Source organism: Cetorhinus maximus, chromosome 2, assembly GCF_964194155.1.
Source record: "Cetorhinus maximus chromosome 2, sCetMax3.hap1.1, whole genome shotgun sequence".
Taxonomy (NCBI): Eukaryota; Metazoa; Chordata; class Chondrichthyes; order Lamniformes; family Cetorhinidae; genus Cetorhinus; species Cetorhinus maximus.
The window spans coordinates 42,930,908-42,944,006 of NC_135880.1; the positions used below are offsets into that span (position 1 = coordinate 42,930,908).

Genomic DNA, 13,099 nt, shown 5'->3' on the forward strand with positions numbered 1-13,099 from the left:
TTATATTTCACCTCTTTTCTATTTTTCCTTAGTTCTGATGAAGAGTCATACGGTCTCGAAACATTAACTGTGTTCCTCTCCGCAGATGCTGTCAGACCTGCTGAATTTTTCCAGGTATTTTTGTTTTTGTTTCGGATTTCCAGCATCCGCAGTTTTTTGCTTGCATCATTAACCTGCTATTTTGGCAGCAAAATCATAGAAACATAGAAAATAGGTGCAGGAGTAGGCCATTCGGCCCCATGAGCCTGCTCTGCCGTTCAATATGATCATGGCTGATCCTCTATCTCAACGCCATAATCACACTCTTTCCTTTAGTGCCTAGAAATCTACCTATTTCCTTCTTAAATATATTCAGTGACTTGGCCTCCACAGCCTTGTGTAGTAGAGAATTCCACAGGTTCACCATCCGCAGTGAAGAAGTTTCTTCTCATCTCAGTTCTAAATGGCCTACCCCTTATCCTGAGTCTGTGACTCCATGTTCTAGAAACCCCCCTCCCAGTCAGGGGAAACATCATCCCTGCATCCAGTCTGTCCAGCCCTGTCAGAATTTTATACCTTTCAATGAGATCCCCTCTCATTCTTCTAAACTCTAATGAATACAGGCCTAGTCAACCCAATCTCTCCTCATATGACAATCCTGCCATCCCAGGAATCAGTCTGGTGAACCTTTGCTGCACTCCCTCTATGGCAAGCATATTCTTTCTTAGGTAAGGGGAGCAAAACTGCACACAATACTCCAGATGTGGTCTCACCAAGGCCCTGTATAGCTGCAGTAAGATATCCTTGCACCTGTACTCAAATCCTCTTGCAATGTAGGCCAGCATTCCATTTGCCTTCCTAACTGCTTGCTGGCATTATTTTTACAGCAAAAACAATTCACATTGAAGTTGAAGATATACTCCATAGTTGAAAAAGAAATCAAATTCCCTTTCATTATGCTGTGTAATTCACTGTCAAAAATTCACTTAAGTACTGGTTTGCAAACTAAAGTCTGTGCATTGTGGAGTCAAAGAGGGCTCTTTACCTCCAATACAGCATCAAGTGCGAGGGACACTTGGAAACTTTTCAACAGCTTATCGTACTTCTTCAGGTGCGACTTCACTGGCTTACTGACCAAAAGATCATCCTAGAAAATAAAAGAAGCATGACACATAAATTTGTTGCAAAATATTGATTAAAAGTAAGTGTTGGTTAATTCTTAGCAAAGCAAATATTATTTTTCAAAGTAAACAACAGGAATTCATATTTTCAGCATGAAAGGTGATCCATTTTTTCTAAACACAAAATACTTGAATTGTATTGAAGGGAAACAGCTTCTAGAAATCATTCACATCTAATAAGCAACAATGAATTCCAGAGTAAGATGCAAGTTTCTAAGCCGACACCTGTGTGGAACATATACTAATAATTAATGTGACAAAATAAACAGTAGATACAGGGGATCAATGCAGACTGCCAAAATAACAGAAAATGATTAGAATTTGCAAGTGGTCAAGCATGGGGTGGGAGTAGGGTGGACGGAAACAGTAAAGGAATATGGTCAAGGTGGTAAATGGCCAGATGATCATTGATGGTGTTTTAAAAAAAGTTGAGGAGAGTCATGTAAAAACTTTAAAAATTCATTCACAGGAAGTGGGCTTTGCTGGCTGGGCCAGCATTTACTGCCCATCCCTAGTTGCCCTTTGCAAAAGATTTTTTTTTAAAACTTTGCTCGAAGAGATTTTGTCCACATTGACAAACATTTCAGTGCATTTTACAAATAAAATTAAACTTAATTAAAGTTGACCACCAAATAAAAAGAGAAAAATCAATGTACAGCATCCATCATAGGTCAGTTGCTGAAGTACATAATTTCAGATCTTTCTACAAGTAGACAAACACAAAAATAAAGATTGCCATTTTACAAACATCTCACCTTTTTTGGCATGTAATCTTTTCCTTTTACAAAGTATCTGTAGGATGGTCCCCTCTTCTTATTTGCAACTTCAAGCTTCTTTTCATTGCGTTTCCGATGCCGGATATTCAAGACACTGTTAGTCATTCCTACAACAATGGCTTCATCTTCAGGCTAAATTAAAATTTAAATTAAGAAAGGTATTTTTGTATAAGTAGGCTGAACCACTACTAGCGTTTACTATTTTTATAACCTTTTTACTGCTTAGAAAACGTGACATTACAACTGGCCTTAGTCTCCGAGCTTTGGGAAGGAGGGGAGAAATGTTCCTTTGTGTTATCGCTCTTGATCACTATCTAGCAATTACTGCCGTAAAACACACCCACTTAAGTGTGGATAAGTAGTTATAAATATAATCAATCTCAGCTCTGCTGCCACACAAAGAAACTGCTTTACCACAGCAATACATTTTTCTATACAACTTTCAAAAGGTGCAGGTGCAGCAAAAAGATTTAAGTGACTCTGAATATGCTTGGGAAAGGTCTTAATCACACATATCATAACAAAAACAAATTATACTTACTGCTAAAGCCAAGCTCAGAATGGCTGCTGCATAATCCAAACTGTGGGCTACTTTGTACGTGGATGTACTATAGATTTTGATATGCCTGCAAATTAAGATTCTAAAATATTATAAGTGTATACACAAAAAAAGCTTAATGCTAGCATTGTGTTATGAATGTGAGGCTTTATAAGATAGTTATGTTTTGGACGGTCTCTTTTAATTTAAGGTAAATAGATGCTTTGGAAAAGAGGGTTGGTGTGAAGTTGTATTGGACTTTGCCCAAGAACAGGCCAGGTGATGGTTACCACAGGGACAGCAGGCTAGGCTCAAGATTCACTGAAACCCAGGTGCCTATTTCACACCTGAACACAAATAGAGGAGGGAGCTGTTCTTGCTTTGTACAGACTTACAGAATCTCAGGCAGTTTGATTAAAGAAAACCCTGAATACATAGAGAGGGAGGGGAGAGAGGGAGGGAGAGGGAGAGGGAGAGAGAGAGAGAGAGAGAGACAGAGGAGCAGAGGGAGAGAGAGATGGGGGGGAGGGATAGAGAGAGAGAGAGAGACAGGGAGATGTCGCGGGGAGAGAGACAAGAACAGCAGCTGCTGCAGTCAGTAGAGGGGAAAAAGGCTGTTTTTAATCTGTTCACTTCCACACAGAACGTGGATGGGAAGACGTTCTCTGGTTGAGATGTGGAAATTTCATGACCCTGGGAGATTTGTCCTGGCAAGGCCAGGGTAAAGAATCTCTGGAGTGAGCCATACTGCTGAAGGTTGGTTCGGGATTTCTCAGACGACTGAAGGAAAAGACCTTTGCTGGTAACTGGATATTATGACTCAGCAAAACAGGGTGAAGTGAATCTGTTGGAACGTGAGAGTAACGTTGGACAGTTTCCTGCGAAGACAGCAATTCTGCGGAGAACGTGCTGTAATGTATAAATATGGCATAAGGTTTGAGTGGGTTAAAACTAATAGAGGATGTCTTTTCAGTAGTTTAGAGTATTTATTGCCTAAGTAATGTTTAGTCGTTTTGATTTTAGTTTGCTTGTTACAGCAAAACTCTTCCAACTCGAAATCTGGTTGTGAGATTCCTTTAAGTTGTCACTGTGAATTCAGATTTTTTATGAAGTTATCAGTCTCTATGGGGATTGTAACACTACTTAGAAAACAAGATACCAAAGAGTACTCACAATAAAACACTTATTTTTACAACACAGACTTAAAAAGTCAACACTGCAATTAAAACTGCCACAAAATTCATATATATGGAAGCTCTTTGATCTTAAAATCATAGACTTTTAAAGCACAGAATGAGGACCCTCAGCCCATTATGATTGCCCTGTACCAGGAGAGTTATCCAATGTCCCAATTCAATATCTTCTATGCTTTTAAAATATTTACCCACTCCACTTTAAAGCCTATTTGTCCGTTTCTACCACCATAAATCTGCCAGCCTTTCCTTTCAATGATCTTAAATTATACCCTCTAATTACTGACTAATGTAAATAGCTGTTCCCCATTTAGCTCATTAAAACCTTTCAAAATTTAAATATTTTTAATCTGTAAACTCTCAGGATGAAACTCTGCATGATTTTACATAAATGTAAAATTATATTTGAAACAAACCAAAACCAATACCTATTTTAGGAAAAAAGCAAAATTGCATCCATGCACATGCTGATTCCAATGAGAACAATGAGTTTCCTACCTGTCAAGAGAGCCTGAGAGCAACCTCTGTCCTGAGCTGCTCAGGCATAGACAGGTGACAGTCTTGTGGTGGTTTCGTAATGAAACCAGCAGCTGTCCTCCTTTCAACATATCCCAGACTTTTACATACCGGCCACCTTTACAAAGAAAAGTCGATTAGAAGGGACAGTTAACAAGCACACACATGAAAGCTATAGCTATTATCAAGAAGGTAGATAAGTTTTCTGAGAAAAATATGCTGAATAATAAATAGATTTTATAAAGGAATATATTTTTATAAGCCATTGCACAGCACGATTCCAAAATATCAGTAACTACATCAGCGTTTTTGCAGTTACAGAAAAACTTACAAAGAATACAAAACACAGAAATATTTTGTGAGTTGTAAAGACTGGAATGTATAGTAACAAGAATTGGTTTATTCTCCAGGTTACAAGGCGCCTTATGATGTATCTGACACAATATATTGATCTACTGCCCATGGAGACCATGGAGAGAGGGAGAGGATATGAAAGACAGTCAATTCAATCAAAACTAGTAGGCTGCCTTAGCTGGCTCCATTGTATTTAGCACAACAGCTAAATAAAAAACTCTACTAGTTTAGATAACCAAATTTCTAAACAACCAAAGTATACTGACCTGCTGATACCAGAAGTCCACCTGATGGAAAAAGCAACACACTCTCTACTGGTTGCCCATGTTCCATAGTTATCACACTTTTATCCATTCGGGCATCAAATACCTTCACTGTATGATCATAAGAACCTATTACAAGGAAGAATATTAGAAACTGTTGGGAGAGTAGCACCAAAAGGGCAGAATGTGAACAACACTGATGCACTTATATCACAAATGTGTGTAAGTAAGGACCAGCGAAAATATTTTTTCAATTCCCACATTCAATGTCAATAACTGCAAGAAACCAGAGCACAAGTAGCAGAAGCTAAGCAATGAATTATATTGCACTTACAAAGAGCCATACAAGACACTGAAAGGCAGGCTGGAACGTAATAGCACCCAAGAGATATTTAGCAGAGCTGAATGTTGATGGGTTGCTTTAGTGGAAGTTGAAAAATAAAGAAAGATGACGACTGAACACTATTTGCATACAAAAATATGAATTAAGAGCAGGAGTAGGCAATTCGGCCCCTCGCGCCTGCTCCACCATTCAGTTAGATCATGGCTTATCTCACTGTTGCCTCAAATCCGCATTCTCTACCTCAGTAACCTTTGACAATTACAGATTGCTGTTCCAATGAGAACTACATACTGTACCTGTAACAAACAGGTCTGCATTCAAATTGCTGGTGCAGCCACACCGTATATAATCAGTATGCTCTTTAAAGCAGTGAAGTTCTGTTGAGCTTGGAATATCCCAAAGCCGGACTGAATAATCATCTGATCCAGACATCAAACGGTAGTTATCAGATGTGAACGCAGTGACTTGAACTGCTCTGGAAAAAAGATTTTATCAAGACTCAGTTGTAATATTGTAAATAATTGTAATTGCAATATTGTAAAGACGAACAAGTTTATTCTGGGTTTTATTCACAGTATCAAACTTTCTCCAACACTTTTCTCCATTCTGTTCTGATGAAAGGTCATTGACTTGAAACCTTAACTCTATTTCTCTCCACAGATGCTGCCTGACTTGCTGAATATTCTGAGCATTTTTTGTTTATATTATTTCAGATTTTTAGCAACCATATTATTTTGCTTATATCGCCAATGTAACCTGATTAGGCCTTTTCAATTTATTCGTTCGCAATAGGCAGAGCCCTGACTGTACTCAACCAGCCTGTGCTTGCAAAACTCAGAACATAATGTCTAACATTAGATGTGATCCCACAATTGGGCAGCACTTGATGAACAATTCCAAGTGTGCTAAGAATTCCACCAACAACCAGTTTAAGATTATCAGTTGGGCTCACAATATAGCTCACTTGATGCTACCTATATTCATATACAAGGAACTGTCTTCTGCAGGCAAAAGGAATATGTACAGACATTGCACCTTTTTTGAATAAACAAAAGCACACGTGAACAATAGCGCCCTGGTGCATTCGCCACGGCAATGTCTCGACCAATCAGTGCCGACCTGCCAACAAATCTGCACCTCTTTTCTCCTGCAGTGTAAATTGTTGTGCCTTTGAAATTTAGCATTCTTGCATCTGTCCTGATGAGTATAAGATGAAAAACTTCAACAAGTTGACTCCTTTTTAGCAATTCTCAACGTATATTAAAGTATAAGTAATTAGCTGCTTAACACAAAAGGACTGTTTGGTGGAGGGTGAGGACAAGGGAACCTTATAATGGTTCTGGGAAGGAGGGAAAGTGACATTAGCAGTAGTGTGGGAAATGAAACAGACATGGTTGAGGATCCCATCATCCATGTAGAGGGAGATTCTCAGTCAAGAAAAAGGAAGAAATATTGGCAGCACTAGTATAGAAGATGACATCGTCAGACAGATGTGATGAAGATGGAGAAACTCAGAGAATGGAATAAAGTCCTTATAGGGAGTGGAGTGGAAGAAAGTATAATTGGGACAGCTGTTTGAGTAGGTGGGCTTATAGTAGACATTGTTCAGAAATGAGGATAGGGAAGTCGAGGAAGGGAAGGGGAAAATGGTAATGGACCATATGGAAATGAGGGAAAGATGGAAAATCGAGGCAAAGTTGATGAAATTAAGCTGGAAAGAAAGGATAGGATGGAATACACACACACACCACACACACATATGGCTAATTCAAATAGAATTTTTAAAAACACTTACAAGTACTTTAAAAGCCATCTGAACATAAAATGCACACCACTAACAAGAGGCCAATTATTAATATGGGCTTAATAATAGCTCTACTATGAAACTACAGCACTCAGGTTTCAGATAAACACTGAAAGCAGATGATACAGGGGATAGGAGGAGGATACAGCAGGGATCAGTTTTGGATTGTTGTAACAAGAGGCTGATACAGACACAACAGGCCAAATTGCCACCTTCATTTTACAGGATTTCTCAAAATTGAACCCTTTATGACTTCACAACCAAATATTTCAGGCAATCAATTGCGCCTTCAGCTTTAGAGCCCACGCTGGAGCCATTAAATGCTGGCCTTTATAAATAACGCCCAAGTAAAAGTTGGAGCACAAAGAGAACATCATCAGTGAGACAGACAAAAAGAATCCTCACTCTGAAGGGACGTGCAAAAGAGGGATCTCCACTCTAGGCAAAATATTGCTTTACAAATTTCTTCCAAAGTGAAACCCCTTTTTCAAAATGAAGCCTAAGACCGACAAATGGCAAATGTCCATCATCAACAGTATTTAGCCACACAAGTTACCTGCTCCTCCAATTCTGGTCCTAGAAAACAACTTACTTCGTGTGTCCACTGTACTGTCTGAGTGCTGCTCGGCCACCAACATCAAAAAGACGAACAATGCCATCCTCGCTGCCTGCAACAAGCAGCTTCCCGTCATCTCTGTACGTACCACAATATGCTGTGTCCTTAAATCGGGAGAACGTTTTTATGGGTTCTTGAGAATATCGACCATATATGTGGATCTAAGCAATAAATATTGATGTTATTAATCTTATCCATCAAATGTGTCGCGAACTCAGTGCAGCATTTTTAAAAACATATGTGAAAAGGTACCAATCATACAACTCACCAAGTTTCTTTTTTAAAAGCTTGATTTAGTGCCAACTGACCCTACACCTAGAATTGCAAGTAATAATGAGGACACCTCAATAATGAGGGCATTGACATTTAAATTTCTGAGAAATTTTGAAAGACAAACACTGAGAAAGGTCTGTCATATTACTGCAACCAGGCAACCTCAGGAGCCAACAACTAAATTCCCAACAACCAAGAGGCTGAAGAGCATACACAAGAAATGGTCATTCAACTAACAAATATCAGCTTGGCTCATTGGTAGCATCTCATTTCCAATTCAGAAGGCTGTGGGTTCAAAACCCACTCCAAAGACTTGAGCACATAATCCATGTAGACACTTTGCAGTGTTAAAAGATTGCTGTATTGTCGGAGGTGCTGTCTTTTGGACAAGGCATTAAACTGATGCCCCCTGTAGTGGTTTGAAAATTGCCATGGTATCTTCTACAAAAGCAAGGGAGTTCGCCAAGTGGCTTGACCAATATTTATCGCTCAACCAGCATTTCTTTAAAAAAAATTACCTAGTCACTGCTGTTTCAAGGGCCCTGCTATATGCAAATTTCACTGCCATGTTCCCTTACTTTGCAACAGCGACACTTCAAAAATACTTAAAACTGGCTGAAAAGCACTTTGGGATCTCCTAAGGTCCTGAAAGATACTATATAAATTTGCTTTCTTTCTGCAAAGAATATTTGGTCTGTCACAAACCCTACACAACCCATTCAATCTCTGTTTTAAAGTTCTGTGAAATTTTTCCCAAATCCTAAAGGACTATCCAGAAAAATACCTTAATACTAAGCTAATGTAACAATCCTGACCGATTATATTCCACAAATGATTCCACCATTGCAAGAGCATTTGTTCCTCAAATGTTTGTTCAGCTCTATCTTTACAATCTTCAATTTTATTCAACATATTTATCCATCCAGATTATTTTTTTAAAAAGCTACTCCCGACTGATACTAAAAACACAGAAGTTGTAGAGCAGAGTTTCTAAATGAAATGTCTTACCAAGTGAAACTATACCTTTCATAACAGAACACTGGAGAGGAATGGTTAATGTACAAATGTGGTTTCAGATATGAATACTTATGGAAAATCTCACAGAAATAGACCAGCACTACCATATAATACAGTGAAATAACATTATTTAAGAGTAGTTGGTCAAATTTAATTTCATTTCATTTTTTTATTGACAAGAATTAGTGTTCTGGACTCACCCTTGTGGAAGCAGTTATTGCATAGTTGTAGGGAGCAATTGGAGAAAAATCTATGCTTGTCACAGCACCAAACTCTTTTATTTGAACTGGAGCCTGAAACAAAGATGATAAAGTTAGGCCATTACTGGTATTTCCATCAGGTGTACAGTTTCATATGTTGGTGATGTTGGGGTACAGATGGGCTCCTTTGCATAAGATATGGAATGTCTCAAAATTCAATGATGTGGACAGTGAGTTTAAAATATCATGATTCACATAATTCCCAGTCTAATAAACTGTAAATAAACATGAAAAATCTCTCACTTGGTTAAATATATGCGATTTCAACATTTTACATTAAGGAGCCCCGAGCTCAGAAATATCTGGGACTGGTAATTCTGTAATATTTATGGATGCCACGGTGAAATATTCAATTGTAGCTAAAAACGCTGCAGTCACTGTATGTGGAACAGTGGCATTGAGGAAACTGGCCAAATGGCTTAAATAAGGAGGCAAAGAGTGATGAATGTTAGTATTTGCACCGACAACAAATAAAGACAGTGCATAATATCCTCACATGTACTGATTCTGCTCTTTGAGCAACAGCAAAGATCATCCATTCTAATCCTACCTTAAAATTTTTCCAGTATAACGTGTCCCTAGTGACCTTCTTTCCAAATTTTGGGTGACTCTGAATCACTGTTGGTTTGTACGAAGCCATTGTCTTCCAACTTTTAATCCTAGCAGAAGTCGCACTCCTGTCTATGGCACCTGAAAAAGAATAAAAATTTGAAATACAAATTAGTTAGTGGCCAGTATTAATTTGTCTTTTTCTGACGAGATCAAGTCATCTGATAAGCTTCTTTCAAGCACTGCTATACAAAACTAAGCGCTTACAATAAAGCTGACATGGCTTACTGACTAGAGACCGTATCTCACAGGTCTGCAATTTAGGTTTGAAAGTGGATATCACAAACAGACCAGCAGCTTCTTTAAGCCTTGTCACGATTATCATTCAACTCCTTTAAATAGTTTAATAAAGATTTGATTAGGATAAAAGAGAGTATAAGAACATTATACTGCAGTGCAAACAGTAAACTTTTCTGGACATGGTGTAAATCAAGGTTCCCCATCTTTGGAGGCCTATAATACTGTCATAAATATGAATTGCTTGATCAATTTTCAACCACATTTCATTGCTAGTTTCAGCATCTCTTTTAACGTAGTAAGAACTTGGACTTAAAAACACAATTGGGCTTCTTTTTCCTGCTGTGAACCATTCTACAGAAGCTCAAGGGCCTACAAACAGTCCATCACTAGGGAAGAGAACAAATTACCATTTTAAAAAATATCACAACATCCAGCTGATTCTGAGCATCCTCTGCTATACCCACTGACATCACAAACATTTTGCATTTATTGTAGCACCTTTAAACATAAAAAGCATTCGAAGGAGCAGCAGTTTAGCAGAACCAGAAGCAAGGTTAAAAAAATAGTTTTTGAGGCTATCAAAAAGAGGAGAAATTAGTTAAGTGAAGGATTTCTAGGGATTTTAGACAGCTGAAAGTAAAAGATGCATTCCAATCCTGTCTATATAATTTCTTTATAAAGCAGTGAGACTGCCTCAGTTTCAGAAATGCAAGACATGAATACAAGGTAGTTACTAATAAATCTAACAGGGAAATAAGAAGTTTCTATCCTCAGAGTAGTTAGAATGTGGAACGCTCTATCATAAAAAGTGGTTAAGGCCAGGGGCTTGGATGCTTTCAAAGGGAAACATGTTAAGCATATGAAGGAAAAGGGAATAGAAAGAGATGCTGAAAGGTTGAGATGATGCAGATGGAATGAGAGGAGACTCGAACAGTATAACCACCAGAATAGTTTGGCCAAATTACCTGTTTCTGCGCTGTAATTCTATTCACCTGTTCTCTGGATGTCCATGCAAACTCTTGATTCCTCTTCTTTTTACCTCACCCTTTAAAAAATTTCTCAAAATCCATCTTTCTGACCAAGTTTTAGGTCACCTTTTTCAATTTTCACCAGGGCTCACCCTGCTCAACTTTTTATCTATTTCTCTCCTGTATAAAACAACTTGTAACGTCTTTGGTGTTAAAGATAGTATGTGATTGTGATTGAAAGTTGTTGTTCCAAGTCACACTTCCCCACATTATCCCCCATCTGCCACCTTGTCGCTCACTCACATAACCTATCTACACCTCTTGGCAGACTCCGGTGTCCTTCTCAAGCTTACATTTCTACCTAGTTTTGTATTGTCAGCAAACTTAAGGTACATTATTCTTGGTCTATTCAGCAGTCATTAACTTAGATTATAAATAGCTGTGGTCCTTGTGGCATTTCACTAGTCACAGTCTAAGAACTTGAAAATGCCATGTTTATCCCCATCTGTGCTTCCTGTCTGTTAACCAATCGTCTATCCATTGCTAATATACTACTGATGTTGGTTGAAAGCTAGACATTGGTCAGGATACTGGGGGGAAAGCCCCTGTTCTACTGGAAATAGTGTAATGGGATCCTTATATCCATCTGAGGGCAGATGGGGCCTCACGCTAATGTCACATCCAAAAGACAGCACCTCCAACAGTGCTGCACCAAAGTATCAGCCCAGATGATGTGCTCAAGTGTCCAGAGTGGCTCCCATAGCCTTCTGCCCAGTGAATGACAAGTGATGACACCAGCCTGTTGAGATCACCAAGGCAGCTGTTCACCCCAACCCCATCCCGAACAAAGTGCTTGCTCCTAGTTGATCTTTAAGCTGCAGCTGTGAAGAATAGAGCATTGCAATAAATGGAGAGGGCACAGAAAATATTTGCAAGAATGATTCTGGGGACGAGGGACTAAAGTTACATGGATAGATTGGAGAAGCTGGGGTTGTTTTCTTAAAGAGAGGAGGTTGAGAGGAGACATGATAGAGGTGTTCAAAATCAAGAGATGTAGAGAGAGTAGGGAACATTAGGGGGAACTTCTTCACTCAGAGAGTAGTGAGAGTGTGGAACGAGATACCATCTGACGTGGTAAATAAATTGGATAGATACATGGATGGGAGAGGTCTGGAGGGTTATGGACTAGGTGCAGGTCAATGGGACTAGCGGAATAATATTTCAGCACAGACTAGAAGGGCCGAATGGCCTGTTTTCTGTGCTGTAGTGTTCTATGGTTCTAAGTAGCACAATGAATGAGAGGCTGCTAACTCAGTTTATCACCATCAAAAAAAGTATTCCCTAGATCACTGATTATTATAAAAATTATAGCAGGCAGAGAGAAACTGTTTCTATTTTCAGAAGGGTCAAGAATCAGATGATGCTAATGTAAGGCGAATGGCAAAAAGAACTAAAGGCAGCATGAGGAAAATCTTTTATTGCACAGAGTGGATAGGATCTGGAATAGGATGCACCCTGAAATGTTGGTACAGCCAAATTCAATAGTGGCTTTCAAAAAGGAATAAGATAAACATCTGAAACGAAACAAAAAAATTGCAGCACTTTGAGTAAAAGGGGGGGGGGGGGGGGGGAGTGGAACTAGGTAAGTTGCTCTTGCAGACAGTCGGCAAGGACAGGACAGGAGGCCGAATGGCCTCTTTCTATGCTGTATAACCATCCTATGATGTTAAAAGGGGGGAATAGACCCGGTAACGTTTCGGTCTGCCTTTAGAGCATCATAAATCGCTTCTACCGGCTAGCGCTTGGGTCGGAGGTAGAGAAATAATACTGGACACCTCGCCAACTACAGAATGAGGATCACTGCGCCTTTACCGGGGGGGAGGGGGTAAGGAATCTGCGGGCGGAGTGATGCTGGTAACAATCTAACCCCCGTCGCACAGCGCATCTCGCAAAACCTAAAGCAGCGCTGGAGCCAGCTCCCGCGGCCCAGAGACCGTTTAATTACGTAGAGTCATTCAAACGCCAACGGCCTTTTAAACACTAACCGTCACCAGGGCACCGGCCCGCGCTGCCACTCACGCGGCTCCACTCACACTCTTTCGCCACCGATAGCCGCCATGCCACCCCCGCTACGTCATCTCCGCCCCTCTCAATCAACTTTATCAGTAC

The 13,099-nt window shown here is 39.5% G+C and overlaps 1 protein-coding gene across 1 annotated transcript in view; it reads right to left on the bottom strand.

Moving 5' to 3' along the window:
• Positions 1-13,092, bottom strand: part of utp15 (UTP15 small subunit processome component) — a 28,098-nt gene extending 15,006 nt beyond the window's left edge. The window contains exons 1-10 of the mRNA XM_078563928.1: positions 12,976-13,092; positions 9,664-9,803; positions 9,054-9,146; positions 7,540-7,724; positions 5,440-5,618; positions 4,804-4,929; positions 4,166-4,301; positions 2,478-2,562; positions 1,916-2,068; positions 1,025-1,126 (exon numbers count right to left, since the gene is read on the bottom strand). Coding sequence (XP_078420054.1) covers positions 1,025-1,126; positions 1,916-2,068; positions 2,478-2,562; positions 4,166-4,301; positions 4,804-4,929; positions 5,440-5,618; positions 7,540-7,724; positions 9,054-9,146; positions 9,664-9,753 — 1,149 coding nt within the window. The 5' untranslated portion in view covers positions 9,754-9,803; positions 12,976-13,092. The remainder of the gene's footprint in view (positions 1-1,024; positions 1,127-1,915; positions 2,069-2,477; positions 2,563-4,165; positions 4,302-4,803; positions 4,930-5,439; positions 5,619-7,539; positions 7,725-9,053; positions 9,147-9,663; positions 9,804-12,975) is intronic.
• Between the last annotated feature and the right edge of the window lie 7 nt (positions 13,093-13,099).